At 38.6% G+C, this 21,114-nt stretch overlaps 1 protein-coding gene across 4 annotated transcripts in view; it reads right to left on the bottom strand.

The window, feature by feature from the left end:
- The window catches only part of MYH10 (myosin heavy chain 10), a 135,238-nt gene that overhangs the window by 40,086 nt on the left and 74,038 nt on the right, over positions 1-21,114 (bottom strand). For 3 of the 4 annotated variants that reach the window (XM_074970844.1, XM_074970845.1, XM_074970846.1), the window contains 8 exons: positions 18,964-19,062; positions 16,309-16,452; positions 15,874-15,969; positions 10,616-10,734; positions 10,007-10,159; positions 9,296-9,469; positions 7,111-7,284; positions 3,029-3,143 (listed from right to left, as the gene is read on the bottom strand). In XM_074970844.1, the coding sequence (XP_074826945.1) occupies positions 3,029-3,143; positions 7,111-7,284; positions 9,296-9,469; positions 10,007-10,159; positions 10,616-10,734; positions 15,874-15,969; positions 16,309-16,452; positions 18,964-19,062 (1,074 nt within the window). Of the gene's footprint in view, positions 1-1,884; positions 1,948-3,028; positions 3,144-7,110; positions 7,285-9,295; positions 9,470-10,006; positions 10,160-10,615; positions 10,735-15,873; positions 15,970-16,308; positions 16,453-18,963; positions 19,063-21,114 lie in introns of all 4 variants that reach the window. The other variant, XM_074970843.1, reaches the window with a different exon arrangement.

Here is a 21,114-nt window from a genome sequence, read left to right as displayed (position 1 = left end):
TCTGAATTTGTCTATCATGTTATATCTCTTTCTGATAGACTGACGAGCCCAATATCAAATATTTATTCCCCATGCAGTGCTTGCAGCCTTGTAGATCAGTCACCCCTTATCTCTTTGTTAAGCTAAATATAGAGATGTCCTTGAGTCTATCACTCTAAGGCAGGTTTTTTAAACTCTTTAGTCATTCTTGTGGCTCTTCGGTGAACCCTTTCCAATTTATCAACATCTTTCTTGAATTGTGGACACCAGAACTGGACAAAGTATTCCAGCAGCAGTTTCACCAGTGCAAAATACAAAGGTAAAATAACCTCTCTACTCTTATTTATGCATCCCAAGATTGCATTAGCCTTTTCGGCCACACTGCGGGCTTATGTTCAGCTGACATGTTCAACTGATTATCCACCATGACCCGAAAACCTTTTTCAGAATCACTGCTTCCTAGGATAGAGTCCCCCACCCTGAAAGTATGATTTACATCATTCTATTGCTGACGTTGAGATTAGAACTGAATGTATGTGGCATAATGAGTTTGGACAGTATGGTCACCCTTTAGTAGGTATAGCTTAGTGACAAGTGAACAAAGTAAGTGGAAATTAGAGCCCAAATCGTACAGATATTAAACCACATGTTTAATTTTAAGCAGCTGAGTAGTTCCACTAGCGTCAACAGGACTCCTCCGATACATGAGCTAATGTGTTTATAGGCTCATGTCCTAAACATTTAGCTGAAAGCAGAATGCAAATCTAAACCAGAAATGGGATTCAAAGATATGTTTAGCCATCCTAGAGAGTATGCAAGAAACCAGCAGTTTGTAAAATATTAGAAAGATACTGTGTGTAAACAGACAACTAAGCACACACAAACTTGCATTTTACGGCTCTGTGATAACTGAAACACTAAATTGTGTGGGTATAATCCAAGTTAAACATCTAGGTATATCTGAAAACGACGACAAAAATAAATAAAATGGACGAACAAGTTTTTTATTTATTTTTTAAACAAAGGTAAATGACTGTCAGCTTTTCCTTAAAAGGTGGCCAGTGAAATACAGTGGTAACTTAAAAACCTTTCAGCTGCCTTGGATAACTGAACAACATAACTTCAGTACTTATTTTAGGAAATTAACAGGAATACTGCTAGTTTACAGAAATAAAGGGAATACTGCAAGTAATGAGGTAATGTAAAGCAAAACTTAAGTTTAAGGGTGCCTATTATAAGTTGTTGTGGTTTGTTGTTGTTTTTCCATTTGTTTTTTAAAAAAAAACTTTCTAACTCTTGGGGGTGGGAAGTAGTAATTTAAGTGTTCTGGATGAACTCATATGACAAACTGCAAATATCCATTCAATTCCTCACAAAAAAAAAATCAAGGGAGAGTTTGTAGAAAAAGCAAACATTAGATAACTCTTAAGTGAAAACAAGTTTACAGGAGTTTGAAACGAGCCACTGTACAACTGCATTTGTACCACTTAAAATGTTCACAAGTCAAATTACTTGTTTTTTTTAAAAGCACATAAAAGTGTTAAAATGCTTTAGAATTTTTCTTAAAGTTGGGCTATGAACAAAGATGAGAATACTGAAAATCCTACCAGTGATTTCAAATACCTGTACCTATCAGAGTATTGTTTCAATTGGAGAAATAATCTGGTGTCTCAAAATAGAAGTAGGAAGCAGTAATAAACCTTTTAATCTGCAATGCTTTAAGTGCAGTGCATAAAATATAAGATGCAATATGTATGCAGTAGCAATTGAATAGGTATGCACTCAAAGTCACTTGCCTTGTAGATATATCTAAATTTAGCATGAAATGAACAGTTCGTGCAAGCCTATAAGCAAAAATGGTTTTCCTGTAGGTACAATCCTGCCTATGATTTTATATACATTCACCTGGTGCATCATGAAGACCAGTAATATTGTCATAGAAAGATGCTCTCTGAATATTCTGAATCTCTAAGGTAGAGAAACAGCAAAAACAGAAAGACAGAAGAGCAGATACACAAGACACTTAGTTAGTACACAACACATTTTAACAATCGCAAGCAAACTTTAAATTGTGCTACAAAAGCAATTAGACCACACATATTCCATGCACATTTCAGTAATCCTTAGATTCAAGTTTTGAGTATTAGGACTGATGTGTGTTTTTAGGGGAAGTGGATTTACTTGAAAGGAAAAAGGCTTTTGCTTTTTTTTAAGACAGATTTCAGAGTAATATATACTTCATAAAACTGCCCTCTGTAGCTGAATCACAAATCATTAAGCGTTCTTCATCCCATAAATCATATGGGAAACTCAATACTAAGCCTATTGCTCAGGTGTCTTCTGTATCAAAAAACAGACAATGGCGTGCTCCCAATACGAAAATATAGCATAATACACTCTAGTGAGTGTAAACATAAATAAATGAAAAACAAACAGCTCTTGCAAAGTGTTTCCATGGTTAAGTGTGCTTTTTACATTATTTTAGTGGAAGTTGTGAATGATGATATGTTAGGTGATGTGCAGATAATTAGCTAAATGGCAAGGTCAAATCCATGGGAATACTACTTTTTACAATGTTTTAATATGCTAATTAATTGTAATTTGCTTGAAAGAGATACAGACATATTGTACACATTACAGACATGAAGCCCAGTAAGATCTGATTTCATGAAAACAGCATTGTTAAGCAGCAGCACCACCAGAAGTGGCCCCTCCTGCTGCTTTTTATAGCAAGTCTGAAACTGATTAACTCCAAAGACTTTCAGATAGGACTCTCAGAGCAATTGTCAATACACAGCAATGCGTTGAAAAAGCAGCTAAATTAAGGAATGGTACATGTGCAAGGGACTGAATTCAGGGTCTAGGGAACAAACCAGCTCCCTCTGCTTATAGTTTTGGCTGTTTAATCAGGGCTAGCTTATCGGGATTAAGTTGCTATTATTTTCAGCTATGGACCAGGAAAGAGTGTAAACAAAAAAAAACTCATCCAAACAAGATTACATCTCAGATGATGATGAAATCTGCACTTAGTCGCAGTATATTTTCTTACCATCCTTCCAAAGCTCTGCAACAAATTTGTCAGAAGACTGATGCAAAAGGGTAGCCACATTGTCATTCAGAGGATCCATGTTCTTCATCAGCCACTCATCTGCCTTGTAGTCTACCTGTAAAGAAGCAAGCAAAGGTACATGTGGTGAGTTATTGGGACACTTAACTTGGGTTTTGTTTTCTGTTTTAACTACGGTTTTCAAAAAGCTATTTCCCAAGAAAACATCCTTTAAAACAGGCAAAGGAGTCCTGTGGCACCTTATAGACTAACAGACATATTGGAGCATAAGCTTTCGTGGGTGAATATCCACTTCATCGGATGCATCTGACGAAGTGGGTATTCACCCACGAAAGCTTATGCTCCAGTACGTCTGTTAGTCTATAAGGTGCCACAGGACTCTTAGTCTGGATCTGTAAAAGCGGCAAACCCTCTGATACATGATCCTTTAAACAGTGTTCTCTGAATTTCCCTCTTCTATTCTTTCAAGAAAAAAGTGTTAAAATGCCTTTTTTCTCCTATTGATGTTTATGTGGTTGAGAGTGTCAGCCTGTTTCTCCTTTGTGAGCACAAAGTGCTATCAAATGCAGTTTTAAACTTTAAAATGTCACAAAAAAGAAAGGTTTCAGAGTAACAGCCGTGTTAGTCTGTATTCGCAAAAAGAAAAGGAGTACTTGTGGCACCTTACAGACTAACAAATTTATTTGAGCATAAGCTTTTGTGAGCCACTGAATGCATCCGATGAAGTGATCTGTAGCTCACGAAAGCTTACAGACTAACAAATTTATTTGAGCATAAGCTTTTGTGAGCCACTGAATGCATCCGATGAAGTGATCTGTAGCTCACGAAAGCTTAGAGACTAACAAATTTATTGGAGCATAAGCTTTCGTGAGCTACAGCTCACTTCATCGGATGCATTCAGTGGCTCACAAAAGCTTATGCTCAAATAAATTTGTTAGTCTGTAAGGCGCCACAAGTACTCCTTTTCTTTTTACAAAAAAGAAACTTTTGCTTCCCCCCCATTTTATTCATCTTATTTGCTGCCTAGAGAGACAAGGTGGGGGAGGTAGTATCTTTCATTGGACCAGCTTCTGCTGATGAGACAGCCAAGCTTTGCTGCTTGTAACAATGATGGGTAAAACATTTTCAAACAAGTTATTTTCAAGCAGAAGCTTTACTGTGGAAATGTCAAACCAACTCATGTAAAATAAGATTCTAACTAATGCAGCTAAATTACAAAGATGAGTAAATTAAGGATCTGTTGCAAATAATTGATACTTTTAGATTTGGATGACTACTGCAATTAGACAACGAACTGTTATTTAACAATACTGAAAACAAACAAAGCTTCTATCTTGATAGTCTTGCATAATACTCTGGGGTGATATTAGAAGTACAGCTCAGCAGTTGAATACCGAAGTTTTCCACAATTAATATTTCAAGCCCAGAATTTCAAAAATATTTACTTTATAATGGTAGCTAAGTGCCTAGACACCTTTAAAAATTTGGGCATCAGCTCAAAGTGAGATATCAGTCTCTGACAAAGGACTTAATACCTCCAAGATTTTGCCAACCATGAGGATGACAGGTATAAATTCAGTGCTCTCAAGCTTTTCATAGTGTGCACATCCCATTTTAATACAGAGATTGTTTAGTTGTCCATCCCAGCACATACGTGATCATTTAACATCACGGTGGGTAAAACTACAAAAACGGACACTGAAAAGTACTTTGTGTATTCTAACATAATTGCATCGAGAAACAAAGAACAGCCAGCACCCATGTGAGCAACCAGCTCTCAGAAGAGCACACAACACAGGTTGGAAACCTCTGGTCTAACTCGCAGTTAGACAGCAAGTGAAGTTAACAGGAACCTGACCAATAGGGCTGTGCGGAGAATAGAAACACCATTTTGTGAAGGATTTTGAGGTTTTTGTTTTGATTTGGAATGGAACCTGAAAGTTTTGAAATTATCTGAAAAATATGAAAAAAATATTTAGATCAAAATGTTTTGACAAAAATGTAAAGGTTTTAATTTTATTTTATACGTTATAATACAAAATAAAGAGTTTCAAAAGAAAAAGTCCTTTAAAAGGGAAAAAACAAAAAATCCCACTGACAGTGCTAAAACAGGACACTGACAAGGTCAGACTTTTCCCCTCTTCTTTTCTCCAAAATGACATTTTGCTGAAATGAACATGATTTCGCAAAGAGTTTCAATTTTGATGGAACTGCATGACAAAACACATTTCCTAAGTTTTTCTAAGCAGCTCCACCTGCCACAAAAATTTGCACAACAGTGCCTGTATCACAGAAGTGGCCAAGCCAGTCTAAATTGGATTGTTCTTCTCCATAACACAAGTGGACAACTCTTCACAGCAAGAAATATTGGACTGCCTCCTGCCACGAAGGCAGACGCTAAATTATTCCAAATTTTCTCTATTTACATTTGTTTTCTTTATCATACTGGCCCTCCTGCTGTGAAGTATCAGTAAAAGGTGAGTGCTCAGACACACAAGCACCATTCAGTTGTGGGAACTGTGAAAAAGTGACAGGTGTTAGTATTTCGAAGTTACCAATTTGAAATTTCACTTTATATTCTGATAGGATAAAGATATAGGTTTGTTTAGCTATACAAGGTAAGAGTTTTCCTTTAAGGAAGAAAGTTGTAATGGGTATGGAAATGCATTAGTTTACAATTTTGTTTTGGGGTACAATTCTTTTAGAAGGGAATTTTTAAAGGGAAGCAGAATGAGAAGACAGGGTATCTGATCTTATGTCAAACTTAGGCCCGGTTCCTGGGACATTTACTGGTCCATGATTTAAAAAAGAGTATGTTATTTAAAACTTCCTTGTCAACATGAGCAGGGAGTTTCCTGTGCACATATGAATGTAAAATCCATCCAGAGGTTGATCATAGTTACTGTGTGTGCCATACAGATGAGAATAACCATAAAAACAGCTGAATCACTGATCACGGTAATGGGGAAAAAAAAAAAAAAAAAAAAAAAGTCGAGAGCATCCACTCTAAGAGGAATGCTTTCATTTAGCCTGAGGAGCCCAAATCCAGTAGAAGCACGAATTCCAGAACAGAACAGAAAAATTCAATGGCACTGATTCAAGTCTGGACCATGGAAGATCCAGTAGGTAATACATACAGATTAAAAAAAGCCACTTCCTGATGAACAACTGTCCACATCACAACTGGGCCAGTTAGCAGTCTCAGCAGGGGAAGCAAAGATGGAATGATTAATGATGACTGAAATACATTCTTAGGGTATGCATTCAACACCCGCCGGATCGGTGGGTAGTGATCGATCTACTGGGGATCGATTCATCGCGTCTCATCTAGACGTGATAAATCGATCCCTGAATCGATACCTGTACTCCACCTTGGCAGGAGGAGTAAGCGGAATCGACGGGGGAGCCGCCGTGGTTGACTCACTGCCATGAGGATGGCCAGGAAAGTTGAACTAAGATACTTCGACTTCAGCAAGTTGCATATCTTAGTTCGAAACCCACCCCCCTCCCCACAGTGTAGCCCAGGCCTTAGCCCTAAAAGGATTCTTTCAAAAGATATATTCCTTTTGGAGGAACAAAGTGGAGGAAACTGGTATTGCCACTGCCCTGCTGAACCTATTCTAATATAGAGGACTGATTTGAAAAGCTGTCAAATCTGAAACCTTTTAAGAGTGCCAATTTTAATAATTAAATTGTTTTAATGAGAAACCCTATAAAAAAATCCACCTACTATGCAATCAACTTTACTACAAATAGAAATGATGCAATCATAAGTTGTTTCTGAACCAAAAACTCTTTTTAGTCTATTTGTAAAGCTTAAATCTCTTCAAGCAAATCTGATTAATATCTTCTTACAGCTCCGCCACTGTAGGTTCTGATCCAGCAATTGGGATTTCAGTAAAAGCTTTCTCAAATATCTTTTTAACAAAAAGAAAACTAAACTGTTCCTACATCCGAGTTTGCATGCACATAGCTGAATATCATTGCTAAAGCTTTAGCAGATTTTGCTGAAACTAGTCTATTTATAACACAATAGTTCAAATTGTTCAACATACAATCCATACCTTCCCTGCATAATGAATAATGCAGAAGTCAGCCTTGTCCTTTAGCTGCCGTGGTTTTTGGAATTTGGAGTGGGTTCCTTGTTCTTGGACCAATTTTTCCACAAATGTCTTGTCAGTAGCTTTAGGGAACCAACATTCTTCATCCAGCAAAGCCAGTACACCAGGTGGGTTTGCCTAATAAAACAAACAGTGTATTTAAACAAGAATTTATCTCAACATCTGATTTCATACTTTTAATTAAGTCCTTCTAAAAAATCTTATACACCAACCCATTACACTCCAGGGGGGGGGGGGGGGGAAACAACTTTCTGGAGGGAATGTGTGAAGTTTGAGATTTCATTTGCTCAAGTCCCATTTTATTTAAATACACTTCACCAATGACAAATTTAAGAGAGACTAATGAGTTCGAGGAAGTCCATTCCATTTTAGACTATGTACACATACTGCATATCCTGAAAAACATCCTCAGTTCTACAGTAATCTCATACTTCTTTGTGTACAACAGTAGAGTTACAGAACTCAAATGCTTGTCAATAAAAGCCTTATGTGAACTGCAAAGTTCTACCTAGTTATCTAAGGGTTTTATACATGCCCCTTACCACTGTATCTGAATACCTCACAATGTTTAGCGTATTTATCCTCAACATCCATGAGGCAGGGAACAACTATTTTCATTTTACAGGTGGGGATTGGTTTGAGGGCATCAGTAATCTTTTCCAAGGGAAACAGATTGCTACACACAAGTCTAAGAAAAAAAACCTAACAGTAGAGGAACTGATTTATAAAAATTTACACTTTAAAACAATTCATTGTGAATTTGCAAGTCTCCACATTTTACAAGATACGGCTATCTGAGACCATTCCATGAGATCATGTACCCATGCAAATTCATTTATAGGAAGACTGAGGAGGTACCAATGTTTGGCTCTTAAAACCCACTAAACGTAAGTCTTAGAATATTTCATGCTAAATATTTTGTATAGTGAAAATATGCACATTTCTTCCCTCAGACTTCATGGCAGGCAAAGCTCTTTATTCCAAGGAGACAGAATTTGGATCCTCTTTCTGGAACTGCATATTCAAAGTGAAGATCTTTGCAAAGATTTCTCTCCCCACAAACTAACTTTTAAAGAGAGAACCGGTTTGCTCGATGTTTGCTGCTCTGGATACAAGTATAGCATTACATGCAGCAACAGCGTATTAAAATGTGTGAAAGAATTAACTTCACAACAATTACAGCTCAAAATTTGGAAAAAAAAGTATGAAAATGGACTCAGATGAAAACGCTGGTCATAACCATCATTACGCCACTGATCCTTCTTTTTGCACATCTGTCATAGCCTGCAAAACTGGGTTCTGGGGAAAAAAAAAATATTTTCTTAAACTGAGGGGAGGAACCCCTTAGCTCGGTATTGCATTTCCAGTAAGGAAGATGCTACATAATGATGCCGTAACTCAAAACAAGCGTATGTTGTGACATTTTAATTATCTGGCGTTCAGAGGACTTCAGGATAAACTTCAGCCCAGATCTAGGGGGTGGAGTGAGGAAGCGGGAATAGCCACTCAAGATTGGTGCTCTTTTTCTGGACTCTTAAGCAGCTCCTCATGCTATCTGTAGTTGATTGGAGTGGTCTACTGTTCCCAGAGACTGGGCAACAGACAGGATCCTTTAGCCAAGTGCAGTGAGAAAACAGTTTCCCAAAGGCTGCAGTCTTAGAAGGCCCACTCAAACACAAGGCAGATTTATAGGGTGAAATTCTGGTCCCACTGAAGTTGATGGGAATTTTACCATTGACTTCAAAAGGGGCAAGGATTTCACCCTCAATCTTCAAGAGCTTTCTGGTTGAGCCACCACATTAAGCACCCATAATACCATCACATGGTTAGGCTTGAAGATAAGAGCAATGAGGACTTGGTTGGCATCAGAAACAACATAAACAGTAAGTCAAAGTATTTAGTCCCATACGACTAGAACAGTGCACTATGTATATGCAGATAGGCTCACACACAAATGGACACAGGATTACTCCAGTGAGCACAGGATACTTAGACTAAAATTAATATAAAAATAATGGGATTCAGTCCTCAGTGGTCACATATTCAAGTTAAACCAATTCCTGGGACTGTTCCATAAGGCGGCCTGGTACCTGGTCCCAGAAATCCACAAGAAATGAAAGAAACGTACAGGCCTTTCTATTAAATCAATGCAGGGTTGCAGATCCAGTCCAAAATCAATGAAGTTCCATTCTATGCCCTCCCGCTGGTACTCTTCTTGTTCCAGGATAAACATGGTGTGGTTGAACAACTGCTGCAACTTCTCATTGGTATAGTTGATACAAAGTTGCTCAAAAGAGTTCAGCTGCAAAATATTTCAGAATTAGAAGAATACCTCAATGGCAGAATTTATAATCTTATGAAATGTCCTCTGTTACATTTGCAAGTAGTACCGGTAGGGCAAATTTCTGATTTTATTAAGGGATAGTTTCCTAACATCCAATAAATGAAAGATACGATTTGGTCTGAAATTAGTATATAAAACAGGAGTTCAATTCACCCACGAGATGTTATTCTTATCTGTAGTACACTCTAGACAGCTATATTACAGGAGAAATCCACAGCTGCATAATAAATGGTCACGCATGAGTGTTTAACTCAGATTAGAAGAGAGACTGTGGCTTTAAACATTTGGGATTGTAATTTAGGGTAGCCAGAACCTTTATACATTGCAAAACTAATCAAATGCTTCATATAATCTTTACAGCATTCTCGCAACAAATTGCTTTACAGTGCTTTACAATTTGGGATTGTCAGCAGTAAGGGCTACGAACATAGTGATAAATAGAAAACAGAATTTAAAGCTATAAATTAGTTTTCCATAACTGGCTCTTTAGCAAACCTCAAAGATTTCAAATCCAGCGATATCCAGAATGCCAATGAAAGAAGCTCCCTGTCGTTTGGTCCTATCCAGAGCTTTATTAATGCGGTGAACAAGCCAGCGGAAGAGGCGTTCATAAGTGGCTTTTGCCAAGGCTTCCACTGCAAAGTCTGCCTGAAAATCAAAACATATTAAACATTTATTTATTCTCGAGGAGTCATCAAAAGAACATGGAGATGGATGTTATCACAAACAACTGTTAAGGGAACTGAGCAAGTTGAATACAGTTAATACCACTGAGGAAAGAAAAAACAGTCAGCAGAAATACTACATGATTTGATTAAAAATAAAGTTCAACTCTATTGTCAACAAAAATTAAGAGTGCTTTTCTACATTTGATATGTCAAACAACATTAGAATCCAGATCAGCTAAAGGCCAAGGAAAGGAAAGAAGTTCTTGCTCTCTATACAGTCTTGTTTTTTGCCATGCAAGAAAATACAAAAACACAGAGTAAGATGTAACAAGGAACAGAACAGAAACTAGCATCAACACAGTTTACTGACTGCAGCTGAAAAGTTACCTTGGATGAATTGTAGCTTCATTTTATTTTTATACATCAAAAAACTTACTTGTTCTTTGGTTTGGGCTTTCTGAACGTAGTCTCTGCCAACTTTAATGCGTGGCGTAAGTATAGCTCGAGTAAATTCCATTACATTCATTCCCAGTAGATGGCAGAGTTTCTGTGCAACTGAAAGTAATAAAGTTATTCACTTAAATACCCCCAAACTCTCCAGGCCAGCCAGAACATTAAGGAAACAAGCCGTTGACAACTCAACGATTTTTAGCAACTACTCAATGCCGAAATCAGAAGCAGCACTCAACCTTGTGAAAAATAAACCTATTACAACTAGTGTCTATAAGGAACCCCAGAACATGTGGTAAACATATAAACACATTAGTGAATTCCTGTTAATTTAGTACAGCAAATCCCAGGTTAGTTCAGGAAATTCCTAGGAAGCACTGGAGCCGAATATTGTTGGTTTCGATGACAGCTCATTCATTCTTTTGATAGAATATGCCAGATGCCAATACGGGTATGTCTCCACTGCAGCTAGGAATGTGCATCCCAGTTTGGGTAGACAGACATATGCTGGATGACAAGCCTGCCCAGACCCCCTGGGCATACACTTTGGTGGCCAGCCCAAGCTGCCACCCACACTACCCTTGGCTACCCTTCTATTTTTAGTGCATTAGCTCAAGCAGAGCTAGCACACTGTAGTGTAGACCTATGGCTGCTTAGAGAAACTGCTATGCTGCAGTGCAGGCAGGCATGCCAATGCATTGCTATGGGATTTCGGTCCGAGGCCACATCACTGAAACAGTGTCAGAGTGCTTTCACCTACAGCAACTGGTACAAGAATGCTGGAAGCAGAATATCACACTGGATGGACCACTGACCTTTCCTGGTTTGGCAAAACCTACATTATTTCTACTTTATTTTCTTTCAATGTCAATCCTCTTCCCTACACATTTTCTATTAATAGGTTGGGTGTTTTTGTGACTTAAGATTTCTAAAAATGAATCCGACACACACTAGATATTCTTAGCTCTGGGGCTAAGTGTTTTTCTCAAGTGTGCCAGCTTCTAAGCTTTCTCAGAAGGACATCTAGCAAATGACTATTTTAGTCCCTCTCATCTTTCCAATATGATGATTTGGAATCCTTCGATTTAGTCTTTTAAAAAGAAAGGGGAACCCTCTTTCTGGGACAATCTAGTACTGAAGATGGTATTTCCCAGCCCCAAAGCCCTGGATTCTGTGCTTGGTCATGTACTCCTCCATGTGGCAACAATGGGAACATCAAAAATTCAGCATTATGCTTTCTCTCTACTGTAAGACAGGAGGAAATGGACTTGGAGTACAACATGCTAAACAATAGTTAGAAAACACAAATGTGGGTGTCTAGAGCTAGACACCCACCAGTCAATACTTAGGCATTTTAAGGATGAGTCCTGCTCTCCCAAGACTGAGTAGCCACAACTCACTTTGGCTTGATATTTTTGTGGCACGAAAGTCACTCAAACTTTAAAATAAAAATGAAATTAAATTGGTATTTAAGAGACAAGATTTATTGTTTCAAGAGCCTTCCTGCCAGTATCTAAAGTTTGTCTATTCTCTCTCATGTACCCACAAATTTCCTTAAGAAAAGGAACAGCTACATTCACCAGGAATTTGCATCTTACAGCATATTCATCTGGTATCTGTGGAAAGGGCGGCTTTTAACAAATGTTACTCTTTCACACCTCCCCCACTTATTTCTCCTTTGTCATTACTCAGATACCAAGAGTTAGCAGCAGCATTATCCATCTCTAGAAGTCTAAATATACTGTCCACTTTGCAGCAATGTTCTTGCCATCCCCCCCCCTTCCCATAAGCTCCATTGCTCCCCAAAATACATAAAACTCACTTTTTTAGTTGTCTCTGGGTATGGTATTTTATTACAAGCTAGACAACGTGACGAGTAACACACACTGAGCAAATTCTAGAATCACATGGACAGTTTGGATTCTGAAGAGAGGTTAATCTCAAGGTTTTAGAGGATTTGGGTTACATTTCTGAGAGGATGTATGTATTGACAGTTCTAGTGACATGCAAGGAAGAACCTGTAGCTGTAAGCTTGATGAATAGATTCTTGTCAATTGACAAGACTGTTCTACCATATTTTTAGCCTGATTCACGTTGAGAGAGAAGGAAATGCAACCAGTGGGAGGTTAAAACATACCGACAGTACTTGTCCTGAGCAATCTGACTTCCTGAAGAAAATGAAAGTTTGTTTTCCTCCTCAGTCTTTTCAAGAATTCTCTTAATCCTTTAAGATTCCTCTAAGGGGAGGTGGAGGTGGAGGTGGGGGGGAGGGGTGTTTTTAAAATCCCCAGCACCCTCAAAGGACCCATTCCTTTCAGCTAAACAGGTTTAGACAGGACAACAACTTCTCTCTGAAGCCAGTATGTACTGTTCCTCTTTGAGAAAAAAAAGTGCTTTGAATTTTATTGTGGGGTTCCTGTTCAGTGATCCTCAGTATACCCTGATCAAATTTGTTCCTTACTGAATTGCAAATGCTGGAAACTCACACTGTTTTCTTTCTCTCTCTTGCATCATCACCAGAGTACCTACCAAAGTAGTCCCATAGTCATAGACTGCTTTCAGTGTGTTGCCCAGAGGTAACTGATTATACCCAAATAGAAGGTTCTGCTGGAAGATCCACATGAAGGAACAGAATCTTTCTTAACTTTACAGAGCCAATACAGCTATTTGTCACTAAAACAAACAGCTATGACCAGTTTTACAGGATACAGCCACTGTTCAGGACAGACCTGCATTCTCAGTTAGCTGGAGAAGTCTGTCAACCAATGCAATCAATTTTTTCACCTCCAGGAACTGACACTTTTCAGGACTTCAGGCCTCTGATAGCACATAGAGCAAAAGGATGTGACTAAGTTAAAGCTTGGGTCACCCACATAGCAGTGGCTAGCACTAGCCATTGCACCACCAAGTTAGTAGGGTCATTTATTAAAGAGAGACAGGATGCAGGACTCTTCTTCAGTTTCTGAAAACTGCAAAATAATTGAGCTTTTTGCCACTGGGGGGGAAAAAAGGTGCACTGTACTGGGGATCACAAGAGTGGATATTGGTCTTGCCCGCCATCCTCCTACGTGAAAACTTCCTGCTTTGTCCAAGAGCAAGACATGGCCTTTCAGGTTTGGAATCTTATCCGCTAAGTGTCCCTCTGACGGAGCTAGGCATATTATGATTCTGTTTTACCTGTGAAATATGTGAGATGCTGTATAGAAAGGCAGGTAATTTATGATAGTTTTATTATGTTGCATCTGCTTACGGACGGCTTTCTTTGGCTGTTTAATTGTATTTAGCTTGTATTTTTATAATCTATTGGTGACTATCAATGTAGAACTACCACATTTTTATTGTGCAAAACTATATAAGACACAAGAACAACTTTGTTCTGTAGTGGGGACAGGATTAGTGTACACTAGAAATAGATCATTTGATGCCCAAATTAAAAGAATCTCAGTCTTGAATTCTTCCCTAATAACTGTCAAATTGTCATCAAATCTACGAAGAATTATTTTAATCCCTAAGATCTGAGGATATATTTATTAGTTGTCTCAGTACAGCACACTACAGCTATAACAACTCAGAGGTTATTAGGCTTCCTGAACCAAAAAAGGCTGTTAAGTTTCAGTATAACGATGTTGCTCAGGGGTGTGAAAAATCCACCAGTTAAACAGACCTAACCCCCAGTGTAGACAGCATTAAGTCCAGAGGAGAACTACCACCTCTATGGGAGGTGGAGCATCTACACCGACGGTGGGAGAACCCCTAAAGCACTTTAGCTGTGCAGCTGCAGTATTTTAAGTGTGGACAAGCCCTAAGAGACAATAACCATCTTGAAGTTTCTGGACAGGATTTTATTGCTTTAGGTCATTGCATAATAAGTCAATTAACAACATTCTTCATATAAAGCTTCATTTGTTCTTCAGTGCCTATGAAGTTCTCAGCAAATTTCAGAACTCTCCCACTTCCACTTCCTCCCTCAAAGAATGTTAGGCTACTAAATATAAAAATTGATAAAAACGAGCAACAGCAGCAGATGCTCAGGTTATGAAACAAATTTTAAATCTGAGCCAGCATTTCTGCAACATTTGTTTTATCATTCAACACTTCAGTTAATTTTTATCACCTCTCCACTTTCTGGATATCAGAAGATACTCCTAATACAGAGGTTAGAAGTGCCCATCTATAATCACAAACCGCAACACATCAGGACTTATGCAAGAAGCCATAGTTGCTTCTGTGTCTTACTGCTTTATTGAAATCAAAGCTAATTTTTAGATATGAAAACAGCTAAACACTTTGCAATTAACCAAAGCTGAGTTTTAAACTACTGTAAAGATGTTATTTTCTTAGAGAGGATTTAGAATGACCAAATACTGGTTAAACTAGAAGTCTGAAAATTCTTAGAAGTGCCTAAGGGACAGTCTCTATTTTTAAGCACGTCTACCAAATACTGACTGCACTCTGAAGTATTAAAATGCAAAAATAAATCATAGTCACACTACCCTGTCATTTCAGAAATAAGTGTTTAAATACAGTGTCTCTTAAATTCAGCCATTTCACTAAGGAAGTTGCCCTTGGCTCCAGGATTCTTTTCACTGGCAACGTAATGACTGTCAAGAACCAAAGAAAATACACTGATTTAAGTACACTTTTCTTTTCCTGACATTTAAGTCTTTGCTGAGAAGCAATTAATGAAGCTACAGCTGAAACGCTTGTTCAAAGTTTAGGAGCATTATAAACAGCTTCAATAATTTATGGAATTCTGTAGACAGCAGTTTTAATGCCTGTGTAGAAGAGAGTATAAGATGAGTGGAAGATGGGAGAGTTTTAGTGGTTCCATGCTGGCTGTTACTGTTACAAATTATGGCCTCTCTCTGGCAGAGAGCTTTATAGAGGAAGTTCTGAAAAGAAAAAGAGAAAGAAAAAGAGAAAGAAAAAGAGAAAGAAAAAGAGAAAGAAAAAGAGAAAGAAAAAGAGAAAGAAAAAGAGAAAGAAAAAGAGAAAGAAAAAGAGAAAGAAAAAGAGAAAGAAAAAGAGAAAGAAAAAGAGAAAGAAAAAGAGAAAGAAAAAGAGAAAGAAAAAGAGAAAGAAAAAGAGAAAGAAAAAGAGAAAGAAAAAGAGAAAGAAAAAGAGAAAGAAAAAGAAAGAAAAAGAAAAAAGGACTTTCTAACTTCTCAGAATACCTGATGAACAAATTATGATCAGAAAACCACAATCAATGTCATTAAAGGCCACACAGTGTGAGCAATTTACCTGTATTTTCTGGCATGGAGGCCTGATCAGTGTTTCTTTCCTTCTTAAAAGAAATGTTACCAAACTGTAGTACTGACGACACCACCTTCAGCATTGCTGTGTTAACAGAAAGATACAAACATTTTCTTGTCAAGTTTGCGTCTTAATAAAATTCACCTCCTCACCAGTCTTAGGCACCCATTCAAGCCCAGTTCAAAAAGTAATTTACAATTATTATTGCACTATGTAGCAGTCTTTCTTGTGTCTACGTCAATTTTAGCTTAAAAATCAGAAGATTTCTTTAAGTTTTTGAAGCGGTACAATGTTTGCCACAGGCTTTCAAAGCATCAAAACTCCATTAGATTTAAGTTTGGTTGTCAACATTTGTTTCATTTAGTTTTTGTAATTTTACATAAAAAGCAAGTACACTACAGAAATCAAAAAGACTTAACTTACACAAGATTTCCTCATGAGAAAAGCCCATGATGTGCATGGCTTCCATAGTCTCCTGAAAGTTATCTTTGTCTTGCTGCCCAGGAATGGGGATATAGCCATTAGACAAAAATCTGTAATTGTTAAATCCTTCAAGCAGCAAGTCAGCTGTAGTGGAGGGAAAAAAGTAAAAGCTTTGTGCACAAGTCTAATATTAAAAAAAAAAAAAAAAAAAAACCTAACAAATAAATGGACTACCAGTTATATCAGCATTTAAATAAACTGAATTACAAGCAGTTACTCCAAATCTTTTTTAACTCTAGAAATGAGTTCAAGTGCTGAACCCAGCACAATCTTTAATATAAAAAGGCGCAATTACCAACAGCTTCAAGCTGGCTTTGTAAAAAACTGGATTAGCGCCTTGCACAGGGCATGAACGGGACACTGTTCTGCATAAGGGTTACTGCATTACGATGAAGTGAGCTGTAGCTCACGAAAGCTTATGCTCAAATAAATTTGTTAGTCTCTAAGGTGCCACAAGTCCTCCTTTTCTTTTTGAATTACAATTGCAATCCTCTAGAGTAGTGGTTCTCAAACTGTGGCCCACAGACTGCTTGCGACCCAATCAGCACAGAGCTGCAGCCCATGTGACATCCTCAGCGCCATACAGGTAGTATTGGATGTGACCCACAATGGTAAATAAGTTGAGAACTACTGCTCTAGAGGAGGTATTGATACCGGCCATGCAGCAGCATCAGGTTAGTGGGTCTGGTGAAGATGTGCTAAATTGATGGGAGAGCGCTCTCCCGTCAATTTCTGTACTCATCCTACTCTTCTCGGGGAGGTGAAGTTGGCAGGAGAGCGTCTCCTGATAACACAACACGGTGTAAACACTGCGTTAAGTGAATCTAGCTACGTCAACTTCACTTACGGTAACTTAAGTAGTGTAACTTAGATCATTTACTACTATAGTACAGATAAGGCCACAGACATTCCTTCTGCCTATGTCTGATGGCTGTCCAAACAGATTTTTATATACACACTTAAAGTGTTGAGATAGCCCAGGAATCCTAACCACACAGATTCCTCTTCAACATTAAAGGGAAACAGATATAGGACCAATTTTTCAAATGTGTATATTCACACACAGTAATGCATATCCATCCATGCTCCCTGGGTATTTGTGCACCTAAAGTGAGTATATGCTAAGCTGCATGCACATGTGACTGAAATCACATATATTAATCTTGACTGGCTGACTGGAAGCCAATTGCCTGTTTTGGAATAGCCATGGTCAACCACTGTTTAAAAGGTACAAAGTTCAAGTAGTAGTTACACTTAAAGCTACGATTTAGTCAGAGGTTGCGGAACTCACGGAATCCATGACTTCCAGTGACCTCTGACTTCAGCCTGCGGTGGTCGGGAGCTGCAGGGTCCCCTGCCACCGGTGGGGGCAGGGAGCTGCGGGGTACCCCACTGCCTCTGGAGCTCGAAGCTACCAAGGGCAGCAGGGGAACCCTCAAACTCCCAGCCATGGCAGGGGAACCCCCCAAGCTCCCGGCTGACATGGGGGATAGGGGGCACCCAACAGCTCCCAGGGGCAGAAGGGGACCCCCAGAGCTGCAGGGGTACCCAGCAGCCCCCAGCTGCTACAGGCAGCTCCTAGCCCCTGCACAGCTGCCCCGCTTCAAGCTGTGTGGGGACCCACAGATCCCTATTTTGTCACAGATATTTTTATTAAAAGTCACAGACAGGTCATGGCTTCAGTGAATTTTTCTTTTTTGCCCATTATCTCTCTGACTTTTACTAAAAATATGTGACAAAATCTTAGCCTTAGTTATACTACATACTAGCAGTTCTTTATTTTAAGGAATGTGATTAAGCATGGAGCTGTCCAGTATAACCCCACTCTTCCAGTAATGATATATGCCACACATTTGGGTAAGTACATGCAAGTTACCACAACTATACAGAGAAGAGGCGAGGCCCCACAGAATCACAGAATATCAGGGTTGGAAGGGACCTCAGGAGGTCATCTAGTCCAACCCCCTGCTCAAAGCAGGGCCAATCCCCAATTTTTTGCCCCAGATCCCTAAATGGCCCCCCTCAAAGATTGAACTCTCAACCCTGGGTTTAGCAGGCCAATGCTCAAACCACTGAGCTATCCCTCCCCACACTGCTGGAGCTAATTGATATTCACCATGGAAGTGTAAACATTACACTGAGACTGGTTTTCTTCAGGCTTTTATTGTGTGTTTGTTTGGCATTCTGCCCAGTTTGAGTGCATGGTCCAGTACAGATTTGACACTTCCTACCAACACACTCTGTGACTTGATGAAACTGAAATACTGCCAGCCTACCTTAGTGATTGCCAGCCAGGGACTCAATTAAGGGGCTACAAAACCCTTGGTCTGCACTGGTCCAGAGTTTGTGATCTGGAAGTCATTCACCTGAAATACTGCGGTTATGCAACAGCTGCGGAACCAACAAGTCTGCTGCAATATGAAGAGTGATTTCAGAATAAAGCCAGCTGTTTTCTTTTCATACCTCAGATCTCTGATCATTAATTACTCTTTCAAGCCCACGGCATACAGGAACTTCACAGCTCAAGCACTAAAAATGGCAAATTCAGAATACATAAGAACTGAACAGGGTGATAGGATTAGATTTGTAACTTACACTTTAGGTGTTCTCCTGCCCCAGAGAGCAGTTGATAGAAGATATGAAATGTTCGTTCATCTTTGGCCTGACGAACAGCACGAGACTTTTCCAACAAGTCTGATCATGAACAGTCAAGGATCTTAACTTGCATTGTGCATCTTTTCATGAGAAATTCAAAACATAAAATTATACAAAGTGGGTTACATTAAAAGCAGAATTATCATAAGGTAAATTTGGTGCTTGCTATGCTGGATTTACACCCTCAAGCAGTGACAAACAATTATGATTCTCTTTATACTTGTAACAAGATCTCCCCCTTTCTACTAGTTTTTTGCAGGAGACATAAAAGCCTACTGCGAGGATCAGATAGGGATTTTTTTAGGAAGCTCTTTAACTCCCTCCCACCCCCGTGTTAATTTAGTAGTTAATTGGGGTTTGAGGCCTCCGCTGCCAGATCCTTTGCTTTGCTTGTTGCACAAACAAGAAAACGTTCTAACATTACTCGCACATACATAAAAGGAACACTAAGAAACTAGAATTAATTTTCACTATAAAAGCTTTCCTTACTCCCTCTTTCTATATTTGTTGTAAGGTCTTTTTAAGAGGGAAAAATCCTTTCTTGAAAAATCTCTTAAATGACAAACACCTTCATTGGAGTCAGTAAATTTACATGGTAGCTCTCAGGTTCTGGTAAAGTCTAACACTGTTGTCTTCTAAAACAAAAAAGATGCACATGAAGGGGAGAAAGGAGCTTAAAAAAAAAAAGACAGGAAAATGCAGCTTCTCTCTCTCTCTCTCTGGTGATTCAAGTTTAGTTGGTGGAAGATCATAGAGCACATAATCCAGTTAGCCCCTCCTGAACCACGCTTTAATCCCCTTTACTCTGGAAAAGGGTGGCTGGGTTGCTCTGATTTCCCCTGACCAGTCTGTTGAAGGCAAGGTTTTTACATAGATCAGGCTACTTTGGAAACTCTTTCTAGTTTGTTATGAACAGCTTGGTAGAGTGTTAGGTTTAGATTTGTCCATCCACCTAAGGCAGATGCTTATTAGATAAAAGGAAAAGAGATGGGAAAATAGTAGGAGGAATAAGATGGGGGGGCACTGACACTGCAGCAAGGAAAGGGTCATCTGGTGCCTCCTCCTTATCTGATCTGTAAGAACATATTTGAGGATCCAAAAAGGCCAGAGTTATAAATCCCCAGGTACCAGAACATGGCAAAGATCACCATGATGGTAATATTAGTTGAGAGGATGAAGATCCCAATACTGTCTAACTGAATAAGTTACCAATTATTCCTCAGAAGTGTCCAAAAAGAGGGACAGGGAGAAGACACCATCAGACATGCTCAACCAACATAAATTTGATAGGTTTCAGAGTGCTAGCTGTGTTAAGTCTGTATCAGCAAAAACAACGAGGAGTCCTTGTGGCACAAGAGACAAATAAATTTATTTTGGGCCACTGATTTGTGGAATGTCCAAATAAATTTGTTAGTCTCTAAGGTGCCACAAGGACTCCTCATTTTTAAAAAATTTTTTTTGATAAATTTGATAATTCACATATACACTGTTATTCTCATCTTAAGAAAATTCTGGTGTCTCAACAATTTTGTAAGTTCACCCCAAGCCTTTAGACGTCTCAATCAGAACTTTAAGCTTTAGTTTAAACCCACTCACTTATAATAGCTTTCGGGCTCCATTTTATCATCTCTCAGCAACTTTATATAAACAGGTTTCAAAACACAGTCAAATTAAAAGTTTGAGTTTGTAATTCCAGCAAATTAACTTCTTTGGTGCTGGTTGGCTTTCCCTAATGTAAAAACAACCACCACCACCACTTGCAGTGGACAAGTTGGCATCCTAAAGTAAACCATGCTTTCAATAAGTCTTTCAAAAACGGCATAGCTGAATCCTCAAATGCCACCAAAAAGAAGTGCGGTCTAAATATTTTGACATCAAAATTCTGTATGGCACTTGTCATTTCAAAAATGTTTTTTAAAGTTAGTGTTTACACAGTTCTCTCACTTTAATGAGTTTAACAGAAATAAACATTTTCTAAATTTCAAAGTTTGTGCAAATGGAGAGGTTGCTTCATATAGGATGCTGTACATATATCAGATTAATTCCTTTCATTTTTCTATATTGAAATGAAGTGCAATACAATTTTGTTTT

This window comes from Natator depressus, chromosome 14, assembly GCF_965152275.1.
Source record: "Natator depressus isolate rNatDep1 chromosome 14, rNatDep2.hap1, whole genome shotgun sequence".
Lineage (NCBI taxonomy): Eukaryota > Metazoa > Chordata > Testudines > Cheloniidae > Natator > Natator depressus.
The sequence above is the reverse complement of the archived record's forward strand: the minus strand, read 5'-3'. Positions and strand labels throughout refer to the sequence as shown.